At 31.4% G+C, this 16507-nt stretch overlaps 1 protein-coding gene across 1 annotated transcript; it reads right to left on the bottom strand.

Annotated features, from left to right (window-relative positions):
- Positions 1 to 4481: 4481 nt before the first annotated feature.
- Positions 4482 to 15469, bottom strand: LOC139524024 (lysosomal phospholipase A and acyltransferase-like). The gene is made up of 5 exons (XM_071318548.1): positions 15339 to 15469; positions 9883 to 10036; positions 8513 to 8631; positions 7675 to 7773; positions 4482 to 4788 (listed from the first exon to the last, which is right to left on the bottom strand). Exons 1-5 carry the CDS (start codon positions 15412 to 15414, stop codon positions 4511 to 4513), a joined length of 726 nt encoding a protein of 241 aa, XP_071174649.1. The 5' UTR covers positions 15415 to 15469; the 3' UTR covers positions 4482 to 4510.
- Positions 15470 to 16507: the final 1038 nt, after the last annotated feature.

Genomic DNA, 16507 nt, shown 5'->3' with positions numbered 1-16507 from the left:
AACAAAAGTTCAAACTACGATCAATCTAAGATTAAATCATTCAAGTCAAACTGTTTATTTGAAAATCACAATATTGTTTTTATTTTAGTCTAAGAAAAATACAATAGAGTTGCTTTCTTGCAAGAAAAAGGTTTACAAATGCCACTATTTGATACAAGTGAGACTGTGGTATACTAAGGATTTATATAGTATGCCATTTGAATCTTTGGATATACAAAATTTATCAAATGAAGATAAAACTTGTTGATACACAACATGATACATTTTGTGACAGTTAAAAATTAAGATAAGATAAGAAAAAAAATCTTTCAAAAAACTCACACAAAGAGAAAACCCAAATTTTTATATATTAGTCACTATTGAAATCTGAATCAATCATATATTCATAAAATGAAATGCACTTCTCATAAATGTTAATACTATAGTAAAGAATATCATGGGTTCAAATGGTATAACACAATTCAGAAAGACTTCATTAAAAAGTAAAAACACAAAAATACTGAACTCCGAGGAAAATTCAAAAAGGAAAGTCCCAAATCAAATGGCAAAATCAAATGTTCAAACACATCAAACGAATGGATAACAATTGTCATATTCCTAACTTGGTACAGGCATTTTCTTATGTAGAAAATGGTGGATTGAACCTGGTTTTATAGCTAGCTAAACCTCTCACTTGTATGACAGTCGCATCGAATTCCATTATATTGTTAACGATGCGTGAACAAAACAAACAGACACAATAAGTAAAAATGTCAAAAAAAAAGGGTACAGCAGTCAACATTGTGTTATCATCTTAATGACGTAATCACTATAAAAACAACAAATGTAACGATGAAGCACAAAAAGGCATACATTAAATTTAACATCCTCATTTTGCTTATATTATACAATTGTATTTATCTATGTAAAATCCACCCATAAAGGATGGAAGTTTTTCAGCACTAGTGTAAAGTTGCGCGATTGAAATTCGCACAGGTTGACATAAAAAATAATTTTGTCGTTTAAAGTATGACGGAATACATAAATGCATAGGAGCCTCTGGCCTTTGTTAGTCTTGTATGATTTTAAATTTTAGTTTCTTGTGTATAATTCGGAGTTTAGTATGACGTCCATTATCACTGTACTATTATGCATATTTTAGGGGCCAGCTGAAGGACACCTACGGGTGCGGGAATTCTCGCTACATTGAAGACCCATTGGTTGCCTTCGGCTGTTGTTTGCTCTATGGTCGGGTGTTTGTCGCTTTGACATATTCACCATTTCCTTTCTCAATTCTATAGTCACGTAAAGTAGATATAACAAAAAACAGACTTAAGCTGCAGAAGTATTTTGAATAGAATTAATTAATAATTGTAAAAAATGACAGACAACTGCAAAGCAAAAGTTTGAAGACACCAATTCATCCCAAAAGATTATTTAATAAACATAAATCTTTAGTTTAAACAATTTAATATCAACTAGGCAAAATAAACTTGAAGTTTATCATCCATTCATTTCATTGAACGCTGACATAGTGAAATATGTTTATACTCCTCATTTGACATCATTTAATATAATTCTTTTTTTAAGATCCATACATATTCCAAATTAACAAAGAAAAAGGAGTTGTTATAGTGAATTTATAAACATGTTTTTACCTACTCTTTATCTAACTTCTTAAATAAATCATCTTCACTTCAGTCTTTGGTTAAAGGACTTCTTTATTTTTTCTAAATATGGTATAATTCAATAAAAAGCTTCGTTGAGCGCAGCCTGATACGACAACAAAGGTCGAACCCTGAACAGTAGGGGCAACTTTGGACACAATATTCAAGCTTGAAACTGTCTGAATTTGAATTGTGATCAAAGTTTTGACATAATAAAGGTTTCTGACACAAAATAAATATGGTAAAAGATCTGACAAAATCCATTGCCTAATACTGTGCAGTTGAAGATTTCTTCTTGAAACTTTTCCAAAATTAGAAATTTGAAAAGTTTTGAAAACAAATATGAATACCCGCATTGTAACAATAACCACAAAACTCAATCCCAGCCTTTCCTTTGTAGTATGGAACCTTGTAGTACAATTTCATACACTTATACAAAAGTTTTGTCTGGAAACTAGAAAGATGCTTGTCTTTGGCCCCTAATTCCTTCATGTTTTGGGCAACTACCCTTAAACTCAATCCCAGCATTTCCTTTGTGATATGAAACCTTGTGGTACAATGTCAGAGAGATCCATACACATACACACAAGTTATTGTCTGGAAACTTAGAAAACTGCTTGTTTTTTGCCCTTATTTAACCCTTAATTCCTGAACTGTTGGTCCTATAACCCCTATATTGAATCCCAACCTTCTACTTGTGTTATTAAACATTGTGGTACAGTTTCAGAGCAATCAAAATACCTACACAGATTTTATTATCATAAAACTAGAAAAAATGGTTGATTTGGGCCCCATTTGGGCTCCTAATTCTTAAACGGTTGGGACCATGATCCCAAAAATCAATTACAATCTTTCTTTTGTGGTATTGAACCATCGTTAAAAATTCAAAGACAACGCAATTTTACAAAAAAATGAGATGAAAGACATATGATTTTCATTGGGTTTTCTGAAAGATATATGTAAACTGTTTCAGATAGGGTATTTATTCATGCGATTGAAATTCTACTTTTAGCCAAATTTTGGGGAAATATGTGACATCTTTTCCCCCCTTTTTGCAATATTTTATAGCAAATACATGCAGATTGTTGCCATGGATACACCCAAAGAAATGATAATTTACCATTTTATACACTGCATATAAAATCTATATTATCAACTGTTTATTGCTACCTTATGTGATCCCAAAGATTTTTTTTGCGGTCGTATAAAAATATAAAAATGATATCTTGTTTCATTTTTAAATTTTCAAACAAGCAAATATTTTGAATGGTCAGTTTTGTCTTGAAATCATAAAATCAATCTGACACTGATGTCAGATCTCTGACCTTTTGTTTTGACATTTGAATTACACATGAAGAACAGGTGTTTGACTCATGTGTGTTTTACCAATTGATCATCAAGTAAAGATTATGTAAAATCACCTACCAATATAAATAATATGTGATATGGCTGTCAATAAGAGAATGGTCCACCAAAAAAATAGTATGTTACTATTGACAATTGTTTTACAATGTCATTTCGGGGCCTTTTTCAGCTGACTATGCGGTATTGGCTATGCTCATTGTTGAAGGCCTTATGGTGACCTATAGTTATTAATTTCTGTGTCATTTTGGTCTCTTGTGGAGCGCTATCTCCTTGGCAATCGTACCACATCTATTTTTTAAAATGTTTATATTTCTTATTTTACATTCTTGTACATTGAAATTGTAAAAACCCACTGGTTATTAGCTATGATAAAATTGAGAAAGGAAATGGGGAATGTGTCAAAGCGACAACAACCCAACCATAGAGCAGACAACAGCCGAAGGCCACCAATGGGTCTTCAATGTAGCGAGAAACTTCAAAGACGATATGGTATAATGAAACGTCATGTAATCTTAAATTACTGAAGATTCAGGAAACCAGTGGAATTTGTGCCGTTTTTTTATGTTTAACTACATATATATGCATAGTCCAAATAATTATGACGTCTTGAAAGGCTATTATAATTTTTTCTTTGACGCCTTTCTTCGAAGTAAGGCGTCAAAGAAAAAAATTATAATAGCCTTTCAAGACGTCATAATTATTTGGACTAATATATGCATATTTCTTTGAAAATTGAAAGATATTACATGGACGTTCCTGATTATTTCCACAGAATAATACAAAACATCAGCAGTGTAAAAGCAAATAAATTTAATAGTAGTATTGATGAATCAATCACATCTAAATGATTCATTTTATTTTCCTATATTCTATGTAATGATACATATATTTAAGCTTACACAGTAGAATACCACCGAAACATTAACTCTAATTCATGTGTTATATACAAAAAGTAAGATGTACCCTCACGTATACAAAAAAATATTTTACAGAAAATTATTTTTTACCTGAAGCATTATATTTTGGTACCAGAAATATCAATCCTATTTCGAATTTTTACAACTTATAAAAGAAGAAATAGTGCATTTATGTGATATAAGTTCGATTGTATAATTTACTTTTCAAATAATATGTACAATGGATTTAATATTTTCTGAATATTGATACTGCTGCAAGTCAACAAATATTTAAACAGCACTGTCGTTAAGATATCTAGTTTGTAGTTGTATATTTTGCCAGTTCAAGAAATTTTGGAAATCAACCAAAATCCTTTTACAGAAAGTAAATAAAAAAGGCTTTTTAATGCCATCATACATCCATTTATTGTTACATCAATACCGGCAATGTTTATTACAAGTTTGTAGCTTCAGTTTAAATTATTTCATTTTTGTCATGGCCACAAGATTAGGGAAATCTTAAATTAAAAGTATTTCTGGACATATTATTAGGCTTTCATCTTTTACATTGTACTAATTCAAAACATAAATGTTGGTGATCTTTCAATCTACTCTCACATATTTAATGCCTTTTACAAAAAAATATGTCTTACCTGAAGCAAAGAGTCTTAGTGGTTTAACAGATCCTCCCCATACACCAGCTAATGATATAAATGACTGAATAAATTTATCTTTCCATGACGGTGGCTGGTGGTTAAGGAAGTACAGTGTGGTAGGGTTCCCCATGCTATGGCCTAGCAAGACAACTTTAGTATTGTTGTTTAGAGCATATGTTTCCTCAACCAAATTTCTCAAATTCTGGTAAAAATCAGCATATTCATCTACAAAAGGGACAGTTTTCTTTATACCCGAATAGCAATCACATTTTAATACTAAATTAATGTTATACAACAAATTCTGTTTTTACATTACGTCCTATTTTACTTCTTTTCTTCATGAATTTTTCATGTTCAATGGGAGACAACTCACGGTGTTTTTTTTTTTAGATTGATAGAATATTATCTCTATGTTTCTGGTGTGTAAGAAGATTTTAAAGTACAGCTATATGCATTAAAAAACAAAACCATCAAACCGCTACCACTGATAAAATTCATACAAAACAATGTATATGAGAGTTGGCCATTTACAATACTCCAATAGATTTGTTCTGTTGTTCCTTTCTATATGGAAGAAATATTTAACAAATTAAAAACCAATTGTTCAGAGAACAATTGAAGGTCTTTCCACCTCGATAATAAGAATGAAATTGAAAAAACGATGTTAGAAAATGTAACTTCTTGTTCATGTAATTTGATACTTCTAACTCATATGAAAAAATAGCATTAATAGGTATATGCAGAAGACTTAATTATTTTATAATGAACAAGAAAGAATTTTTAGCAAAGGTCAAAATCTAGAACGTCAAATTGACATTTGACCTTGACCTCAATTTCAAGGTCATAGGTCAGTGATCTCAAATCAAAAGACCCCAGGTCAATCACTTGTATGATTGTGGAGAAATACCAATTTCAAATACAAAAGGGGAGAAAACTCCTATAAGGGATAACCAAAACTCTTCGACTTAAATATGCTGAAGTTGCGCCTTTTTGTAAACAGTTATTTTGCAAACACATCATATCATTTACTGTCAGTTTCTTTGGAATAATGATAACAAGCAAATTCAAAATTTATTACATGACCTTAATTGACATTTGACCTTGACCTCAATTTTCTTCAAATGGACCAAGGACTTCATATCTAAAGACTGTAGGCCTCTACGACTTATAACGTATGAATTTATCCAACAAATCGCCTTTCTTAAATTTTCAAAGAGAAATAACTCCCATAAGATGTCTTCCGATCACTCAGGTCAATATAAACCAAATCATTCTCAAGAGTAGACGACCAATTTTGTGAAAACAGTTTGCTAAAATCTTTTACGGTTTTAGCGATATAGCGATAACAAGAAAAGAGGGACACGGGGAGATAACTCCTATAAGAATAAGTGTTCGGTCACGCAGGGTTAGTTTTGAAAAAAAAAATCAGAAGAAAAACAAAAGGTCTTTCCTCGAAAAGTGGAAAGACCTAATAATCAGAAGAAAAACAAAAGGTCTTTCCACGAAAAGTGGAAAGACCTAAATAATCAGAAGAAAAACAAAAGGTCTTTCCACGAAAAGTGGAACGACCTAATTAACTGAAAAACTTTAAAATCTAGCTTACATCAATTTCACTTTAATACCAACAGCCTATTGCAAAATTTTTTTGCTTGTTTTCAGGTTTCGATAAGGCCATAATTTTCTAGCTGAAACTTTAAATCATGATTAATTTACCTATTTCACAATGGATCATAGCAAATACAATGACTTGATAGGAAATACATCTTTTCGTTGAAATTTACGTTCTTGCGTTCTATTCATGACATCTCAAATAGCACCCATTTTGATTGTCAGTGAGAATTCGATGAAAACGGGTAAATTTACATTGATTTGTAGACAGGAAACAAAGAGCACATGCGTCGACATATTCTAACATAATCTTTGTTATGACATTTTACATTTTGGACTTGAATATCAAGTTTGTTGCACTCGATGTTTACTTGCACTAACATATACAAAATTTAGTTTAAATCCTATCACTTTATCAGTAATAAGGTTTAAGTACAAAGCAGAAGGTTCAAGAAGGGCTACAATTGGCCCTTAGAATTTTATGTTTTTCAATCTGACAGGACAAAATACAACAAATTTCACATATAAATTGTTTTTTTAACCATTCATACAAATGAAACTCTTTCTTATGGCACCTCACATTTTAAATCACGAAGTTATGAGATCTGCTTATATATGATTTGTGTTGTAAAGTTAGTTTGTGTATACATTTTCGAGAAATTATGACAGTTTTAGCTTAATTCATAAAATTTATGTTTATTTACCGTATTGCTTTTTTTCATTCAAATAAAAATATGATTTTCAATAGAAATTATGTAAAAACAAAACCTTATAAAAAAATAAGGCCTTTATAATAATAATGTTTAAATATATAAGATATCAATAAAATATCTTTCGAAAATATTTTATTACCTTAAAATCGTCAGATTCATAGTTAAGAATAATTTTCACAATATGAATGCCCTTTGTTTTCTTTAAAACGTATTTGGATGGTACATTGTAATTCTTAGAAAAAAACACCATTTTCCTTTATATAGCCATTAGCTATCACATTCAATGATTTTTTTAATTATGATAAGTCACAAAATTAGAGTCTGCAGGTAAAGGTGTCACTCTACCATAATATAATTATTTTGAAATGAGGTCAAGCTGACCTGTACTTGCTCTTGTTAACTATGAATTTTCAGTTCAATGACCAGATATCAAACGCATGACATTCCAATTCAATGTGGGAACTTACCAATAAGACTACTGACACACATATTAAAACTGATAAGTATTTCCACCTGTTCTACTGACATAATTAATAGTTAGCCTGATTTATTCCTGTGTAAAATATTGTAAATTCAGAAATTAGTGCCAATGTTTTATAAATGCGAATGATGCAACTGGTGAGTATAACAATAATAGGACTTGCCTTTTTGATATCTTATACATATTTCCCTGAAATTGCAATAATTGATATCGCGTTTTTGTCCATTTTCCAAAAAATGGCAAAATACATGCAAACAATAATTTCTGAATTTACAGTATAGTTTTTAATGATTAAGTTATTACGCTTACTTGGAGCCTTCCTGAAGTCATATGGAGCACCTCTAACTGATACCTTCCTCTTATATCCCCATTTTACCATGGCATTTACAATGGATGAAAAGTAATATGCTGAAAAAACCCAACACAATTGTTTTGCGAAAACATTCAATGAAAGACACAGTATTTCATGTCATCATAGTGTATTTTTCTAAAATATCATATTTTATCTAAAAATATTTAAAAAGTTTATAGATTACTTTTTTGAAGGTTTTGTGCAAATCATATTTGTTGTGAATAAATGATTCTTTTTTTCCAGTCAACTCAATGTTGCAAATAAACTCATCATAGATACCACGATTAAAAAAAAATGTATTTGCGCCAGACGCGCGTTTCGTCTTCAAAAGACTTATCAATGACTGTCGAATCAAAAACCAAAGCAAAAGCTGTAAGGTGTAAGACAGATCATCCTGGTCTGAATAATCAAGATCTGACACTTTTTAGAACTGATTAACTGCTTTTGACAATCCTAGTAGGAGTTAGCAACTGAGGCAAATACCCCAGCCTGTCTTTTATATATATTTTGAAATACAAAAATATCATATTATTTAAAAAAAAAAAGATACCTATACATGAAGTTATCATGATAAAGCTATTTCATGGAGAGATAACTACAGATATATGTAAAAGCAACATTTGATTAGTTTCAGATATCTATGATTCAATCAGGAACTTATCATATCTTTCATCTTACTTTTTCCAACCTTATCATATGTGTCCTTATGATTGAAATAGTGACCTATTCCAGCAACTCATCCCAAATTAGTGGCCCTATTCCCCTCACTCTGACATACCTACGTCATATACTTACGCAGACTACATTGTGAAGGGTCAAGCCACTCCACCGTCCGTGTATCTCCCCACCCTGGAATCTTTGTCTCAACACCCGGTGGATTGCGGGTTACATGTTTCTCCCGGTCATATAACAATCTGAAATTAAGAAACAATATATACAAAATTTGTATTGAATGAGGTTATAAATGAAACAAACAATGGGTAATGGAAGAACCTGAAAACATTCATACATATATCATATTTTCTAGAATTAGACTATTTACCGGATTTGTTATCACATAAGCAACACGACGGGTGCCACATGTGGAGCAGGATCTGCTTACCCTTCCGAAGCACCCGAGATCACCCCTAGTTTTTTGGTGGGGTTCGTTTTGTTTATTCTTTAGTTTTCTATGTTGTGTCGTATGTGCTGTTGTTTGTCCTTTTCATTTTTAGCCATGGCGTTGTCAGTTTGTTTTAGATTTATGAGTTTGACTGTCCCTTTGGTATCTTTCGTCCCTCTTTTTCTATACCAAAGATATCAATATATCATGTGAACAGCGACCTTGTGCATAACAATTTGAAGTTTTGGTACTTAACTACATAAAAATGACCACAATTTTATGCCAGTTGACATAACGACATTTGCAAAACAATCATTCATGGTCTTTGACAAATACCAGTTTGCTATTGCAAACCTAATCCATTGCATGAAAAGATTATATTTCCTGCAATGGCAGACATCGTAAAGTACGATTCATCATGATGAAGAAGCATCAACAACTAATATAATTATTTGAAAAAGAGGTAACATATAGTCCACTTCCCTGTACAACCAATCTGTCGTGAGGATTGAGTGATTGATTAATATTTAATGCGTTTTACAACACTATTGTACTATTTCATGGCGGTAATTTGTTTGGGTGTAGGATGCGAAAGTGCCCTGAGAGAACCACAGACCTGTGGAAGGAAAACTGACAATTCTAGTCAATTAAGACTGGACTGGAGCACACCTGTCATACGGGGGATTCGAACTCACAACATCAGTGAAAGTTGTATCATTCAATATATGTACATTTTAAATTAAATATTGCATATGTACAATGCATTTAATTCTAAGTATCAATGAACAAAGATGTCATTTGCAACTAAAATCACCAAGTTATTACTTTATTTGGTCTCATTATAAAAAGTCATTTTCAGAATGAGCGACAGGAAAACATCATTTTCCTGATGTTTTTTGTTTACATTATTTAACAAAATAATTCTTTAGTCTTTTCAAACATAGTCAATGCTGTATTATATATATTATACAGTAACCATATAAATTGTACATGTACCTGTAAAAAAATGTATCTTGTATCAATTTAAATAGAAAAATTTCGAAAACATTTACCTTTGACTTACTTCATGTTATCAGTGAAGCAATCTATTATAAAGGGAGCTAACTGATCGAGATTTAGCCATAAACTAAAGAAATCTGTATGACGAAAACACCAAAAATGAGGAGCAGTTGTCTTGTTCAGTTTTGCTACAAATTCACTTCCACCATCACCAGGTACTACAAAATATTCAAAGAAATGAAAAATTAAGTAAAGATTTTTTCTATATTTTATGATGTGTCCAGCATTCATTCTTACTTTTCTCATATCATGTAAAATGTATATCACCAAGTCCAAAACTTTAAAGGAAAAAATAAACCACATGAAAATTTTGATGCCGCAGCAATTCACTACGCATGCAAAAATTCAAGTATCCTCGACAGGAAAACTAGAAAGCCTAGACAATTTAAGACTAGCGACCATCGCCTTCAAATAATCACATCATTGTCAACGTGTGATGAAAAGGATAAGGTCCCTATTTCTAACAAAAATAATAAGGATTTATTGACCAATATTCCCATGAATCATACCTAAAACTATGACTAGATAGGAAACACGTCTATTTGCTGAAAATTTGTGTATTGGCAATCTTTTCATGACTTTATAAATAGCAGACATTTTTATTTTTCACAAAATTTCGATAAAAACAGTTACATTTTCATTGATAATTTGGACCAAAAAACATGTAGCAAACATCAACAAAAAATATCTTTTAAAATAATGTTTGTTTAGCCTGCGCGCACTGTTTTCTAAGCCTAAATTTGTTTGAAATCCAAAACGATTTTGTCAAATTTGATAAAAATCTCAATTTAAGGCCCAATATTAACTTATGGTTGCATTACATGTACATAATGTACCTTTACATGAAGGTTTGCCTTTTATCATGAGCACTTTAAAAGAAAATTCAGAATTACCGAAATGCATTTGGACACAGAAAATCATTATAAAACAATAGCTCCTTATGAATCCATTGTCATCTGTAAAATGGTGAAGATATAATTTTCTCCTCAAAGACAAGACTCCATTTCAAATGCAAAGGTCACAATTTGATTAATATTGATGATATTATTCATGCATCAATAATTATAATGTCATGTATCATGAATTTTCTGTATCATTAAGAAAACTATGAAGACTTGTATGATTAGACAAGCAAGAACATGAAGTAGGTCACTACAGGACCAGATAGCTCAACTTTAGAAGGACAAAATTTACTCATCCTGTAGTCAAAGACAATCAAACAAAATCTTCCATTTCGGTTCTTTATTTAGAAATCGGTTTGTGTATTTCCGTATTTAACATACATGTCAAAGGAAAATACCTCATATTAATGAGAAATAAATGAATTGTCAAAAACTTTTAAATCAAATCAAGGATAATCAGTTACAATGTACATACTTACTTTAGATTTCGAAAAATAAAAATGAAAACCATACTTTAAAATAAGCAATCAAATGACGCGTTTAGGAGTAGGTCCGGTAAGGGCCGATTTTGGCCCTCAAATTTCAGGTTCATCAAACGAAAGATTTTGGACCTTTTTTAAACATTTAGTGTCTATTTCAATTGACTCAATTAGTTTATATGAAAGATTTTAACTGATAAAGTCATTAAAAACGCTCCGATTCAAACTTAAATATGAAAAATCTATCACAAATGCCAAAAAAACGTCACTTTTCAGATGGTTTTTATAAAAATTAAAAGTGGCCGCATCCGTGTTCATCCTCAATCAACCTTTGTATATGTTATGTAATATCATCAAATACAACTTATGTTTCAATATTATGGATAAACACGAATGCGGCCACTTTCATTTAAGACGGAAACCTTCTAAAATTTAACTAAAATGCTAAAATTGTGAAGATTTCAGTAATTTAGCATGACTTAATGATGCTAGTACCCGATATATGTGCATTGTGTTGTCAAAAACAGGCCATATTTATGTAATAGAAGCCTTCTGCTTTCCAGTAAATAACTAAAAGATTAAATTTTCACAATTTTGTAAAACTGCTTTATTTTGGGGCCAAAAGGGGGTCTTACTGAACCTACTCCTTTTCCCAATAGAATAATTTAAAAGATACTAAAAGTTACAAATATTAATGTATAAGTGAAAAATATTAATGTGAACATTTGAATAAAAATAATGTATAAAGTTTAAAAGCATATATACAGTATCATATCCTACATGTCATTCATCAAATCTATATGATATAGAAAAGAATTCTATAAACTACAACATTGTGTTAATTTTTGTTCAACAAAACATGTACTGTACATCCAGAAAATGTCTGTCTTAATTTCCAATAATTATACTTCACATGAGGACAAGATCTTTTTATTTTTTCCATCTGAATTAATGTTCTTAAAAAAAATCAAGCACATTGTTTGTTTATGGTGTGATTAAAACTAGAACAAAATGTATAAAATTTACCATTAAAACTTCAAGATTTCAAAGTTTATTTTTCCACAAATTTAACTCTTTTCCTTACTAGATAATGTGCATATTCCATGTGAGGGTCATCAAATGACGGGAGACACAAGCATAATATTTTTTTTTATTGTATTAAACAACTACTGACCTGTACTACAAAGGTTAACAGAGTTCTTGTCTCATTCATTTTGGCCAAAATAAGATCTTTTGTCAGCTCAATATTTTTTTTCAAACGGAAATTTCTAAATTAAAATTTTTTTTCTCAATAAATCTGATAACCATTATTATTCCCACGATTAGAAATATATATCTATATGTATGTAACTTAGTCTTTTGCATAATTATTTATTGTAACATAAAGGAATTTGCAAACAAGAAACAAAATAATCATTGTTCTTCAGTGAAAATGGGTTTATTTTGAGTTAAACCAATACTTAAGAATTAAATGCTTTAAAATGCTTTAAAACATACATGTTAGAGTTTATAGTGCAAGTTTGAACGTGTGAACACTATTTGTATGAAGCTCAGCCTTTGGTTTCGTTTTTTCTATGCATTTTTTTAAGGTTGTCCGGAAGAGTATGTGCACTTATTAATGTTGTATTTTAAAAGCAAACATATATATCTTTCAGGATGCCTCAGCCGTAGTATCATAATTACGGAATTGATTAAAGTTTCCTAATCTTATTATAAATATATGTACATATATTTTCATTTAGCTTTAACAATAGGTACTAAATGTTTCTTGCCATTTTGGTATTTAAGATTTACAAAAATTAGGCATGTGACTGCAAAGGAGGGTCGAAAATACCAGAGGGAAAGTCAAACTCATAGATTGAAAATAAACTGACAACGCCATGGCTAAAGAAAAAAAGACAAACAGACAAATAATAGTATAGAAGACACAACATAGCAAACTAAATACTAAGCAACACAAATCCAACCAAAAACCTGGGGGTGATCTCAGGTGCTCGAGAAGTGTAAGCAGATCCTGCTCCCCATGTTGCACCCGTCGTGTTGCTTATGTTATTACAAATTCGGTAAATAGTCTTATTTGGTAAGTCACATTCGTGAAAAGGGAAGGATTATTGTAGTTTCGACATAAGGAACATATCCGATATCATCTGTGAAACGGTTATTCTATAACGGTCAACCAACTCGTGATGTCGTCAGTAAAATTAACGAAGGGATGATTTCAACTTTGAACTCTTTGTTTAATAGCTTCCTTGTGAGCAGCGATCCTCTATTAAGAAAATCATGATGGGAAAAATAAGCCCGGATATATCGTATCAATTGGGAGATATATACTTCGTATGCAAGCGCTGCTGGAATGTTGCTACATAGAAATGGAAAGTTCACAATTGAAAAGCTGAAATCATCTCTTGTGTCGTTAAGTTTTGTTTTCAATCGACCCTCATTTTCAATTTCTAGATGTAAGTCAAGATATGAGGCAGACTTAACTGTATCTGTAGTATCCTTTATCTCTTGTTCGATGGGATAGATTAGCTAGTCAACACATTTTGTATTATTTAGTGAGAGGACATCATCTATTAAGCGGAACATCAAGTTAAAGGATGTTGCTAACTTCTTATCTTTCTTCCTAAAAAACATCCTGTATGAAGCCAGCCTCATAATAATAAAGAATCAAGTCGACAAAAAAAGGGACACAATTGGTTCCCATTTGAATCCCGACAGTCTGTTGAAAAACACGTCCTCCAAACGTAACAAATATGTTTTCAATCAAGAAATCAAGCATCTTGATAATGTCAGTTTCGGAGAATTTTTTGTTTGAATCAGAGTGATTCTTTAGAAAGTAGGATTAATCCTTCCCCAAGACAAGATACTTGTATCTACGTTCGCCATTCTTTTTAATGAAACAAAGTAATACCAACTGTTTCAATTTGTCTTATAGTTTGGAATGGGGAATACTTGTGTGAAGTGTAGAAAAGTCGAATGTTTTAATACTATTGCAAGATGAGAGAGAATTGGATTGTATGTACTCTAAAAGATCTTATTTTAGTATACAAATCTGATTCACGCCACCTCTAGAATATGCAGTTTCACAATAATTTGAAACCGGCTTTGATTGCTGATAAAAAAAGATGTTAATAATTTGGAAAAAGGTTTCGTGGAGCACTTGGAAGATCCAGCAATTTGCCGTTGTTTGTATGGACACTTATGTAGTTTAGATATCCAATACAGTGATGGAAGATCCAGTTCTTTATCTTTGATTGAAATTCCAAAGGAACATAGAACAGACCTATGATTATCCAGGATTTCCTCTTTTGTATGTGTCGTGAGGGTATATGTTGAGTTTCCAAATAAATTGTCAATACCTAATTCATTTATTAATTAGTTTTTGTAATGATATTTACATACAAAAAACGATGTTGTTTGGGGCTTTATCTGCGGGAACAACAACATATTTGTCGTGGAGATAGGACAAGTGTTTTGCAACATTTTTGTCTCTAAAAATTGACGTAGCGTGGGTATTGATAGACCCATTTAGTTTCTAAATTCGGATTTGTATCAACGACCTCACAGCCTTAATTCATACGGAAAGGGTATCTATGTCTTCTTTCTCGCGTTTAGCCCATTGCCTGGCTTAATTTTCTACTGAATCGATCAGTATTTTGTAGTTGTATTTCCAATTGATGGATTAAGGCTCACAATATTTCGGACCTTTGGATAACAAATTTCGCAGGGAAGTGTTTAACGTGGCAAGCCGGGTATTTTATCTGCCTGTTATCTGATCAGAAAAAAACAAAACAATTTTTTTGTAAAACATTCATGTCATGGGATATATACCTTATAACATCGAACTGTATTGTAAAAAGAAGATGCAAGTTTGAGACAATTTTGAAATGTTTCCATGTTTTCTAATAAACAAGTTAGTAACGTCATGTTTTTCTTACTCATGCTAATGATGCTTCCCATCTGACATGTGCATGAACATTTGTCCGATTACCTGTAAATAAAGGCAACAGTAGTATACCCTGTTCAAAAGTCATAAATCTGTTAAATTATGTAAGCTCTAAAACAAAGATGTACATTACCTAATATCACAGGATTCAGGATCTTACATTCACAATAAAAGATTAATATCAAACAGGTAAATATCAAACGAAACATATTTGAAAAAATTAAGCTTTTAAAATCGTAATACTCGTTATATAAGCAAAGAATCATACGGAAATAATGATTTCCGGAAAAAGGAACTTGTGACACGTTAATCGTAACTTGTGACACGTTAATTGACAATGAGGTCACATCTTATTAGAAAGTGGTCACACATTATAATTCATACTAACAACGCATATTTTATAAGAACAGAATAAACAGATTTCCTCTCAATATCACTATTGACCGGATGAGGGACGAGAATAACCTTTCATTATTTTCTGTGTTACTGCACGGGACCAATATTTTAATTCATATTGCAATACAAGGGTGCACACGCTGAAATGTCTCGCATTCTATACTAATCATTGATATTATGTTGATAGTCCTAAGTAAAAAGCTAAGCTTAATAACAACTGTACCATAAACTTAACATTAACCAAGATAACAAAACAAAGACCAATGAACCTTGAAAATGAGGTCACGGTCAGATGAACCATGCCAGGCAGACATGTACAGCTAACAATGCTTCTATACAACATATTTAGTTGACCTATTACTTATAGTTTAAGAAAAATAGACCAAAACACAAAAACTTAACACTGTGCAATGAACCGTGAAAGTGAGGTCACTGTCAAATAAAACCTGCGCGACTGACATAAAGATCATTAAATATTTCCATACACCAAATATAGTTGACCTATGGCATATAGTATTAGATAAAAAGGACCTATGGCATATAGTATTAGATAAAAAGGACCTATGGCATATAGTATTAGATAAAAAGACCAAAATTTAAAAATTTAACTTTGACCACTGAACCATGAAAATGAGGTCAAGGTCACATGACATCTGCCCGCTAGACATGTACACCTTACAATCATTCCATACAACAAATATAGTAGACCTATTGCATATAGTATGAGAACAACAGACCAAAACACAAAAATTCAACTATAACCACTGAACCATGAAAATGAGGTCAAGGTCAGATGACACCTGCCAGTTGGACATGTACACCTTACAGTCCTTCCATACACCGAATATACTAGCCCTATTGCTTATAGTATCTGAGATATGGACTTGACCACCAAAACTTAACCTT

Source organism: Mytilus edulis, chromosome 5 (assembly GCF_963676685.1).
Source record: "Mytilus edulis chromosome 5, xbMytEdul2.2, whole genome shotgun sequence".
Lineage (NCBI taxonomy): Eukaryota > Metazoa > Mollusca > Bivalvia > Mytilida > Mytilidae > Mytilus > Mytilus edulis.
The sequence above is the reverse complement of the archived record's forward strand: the minus strand, read 5'-3'. Positions and strand labels throughout refer to the sequence as shown.

What these genes read in the sequence shown, in the direction of transcription:
- LOC139524024 (XM_071318548.1), bottom strand. Translation starts at nt 15,414, where the DNA reads ATGTTTCGTTTGATATTTACCTGTTTGATATTAATCTTTTATTGTGAA. An exon ending in CCTGAATCCTGTGATATTAG is followed by an intron (nt 10,037 to 15,338) that starts GTAATGTACATC and finishes AATATTTTGTAG; the next exon opens with TACCTGGTGATGGTGGAAGT. An exon ending in TGACTTCAGGAAGGCTCCAA is followed by an intron (nt 4,789 to 7,674) that starts GTAAGCGTAATA and finishes TCCCTTTTGTAG; the next exon opens with ATGAATATGCTGATTTTTAC.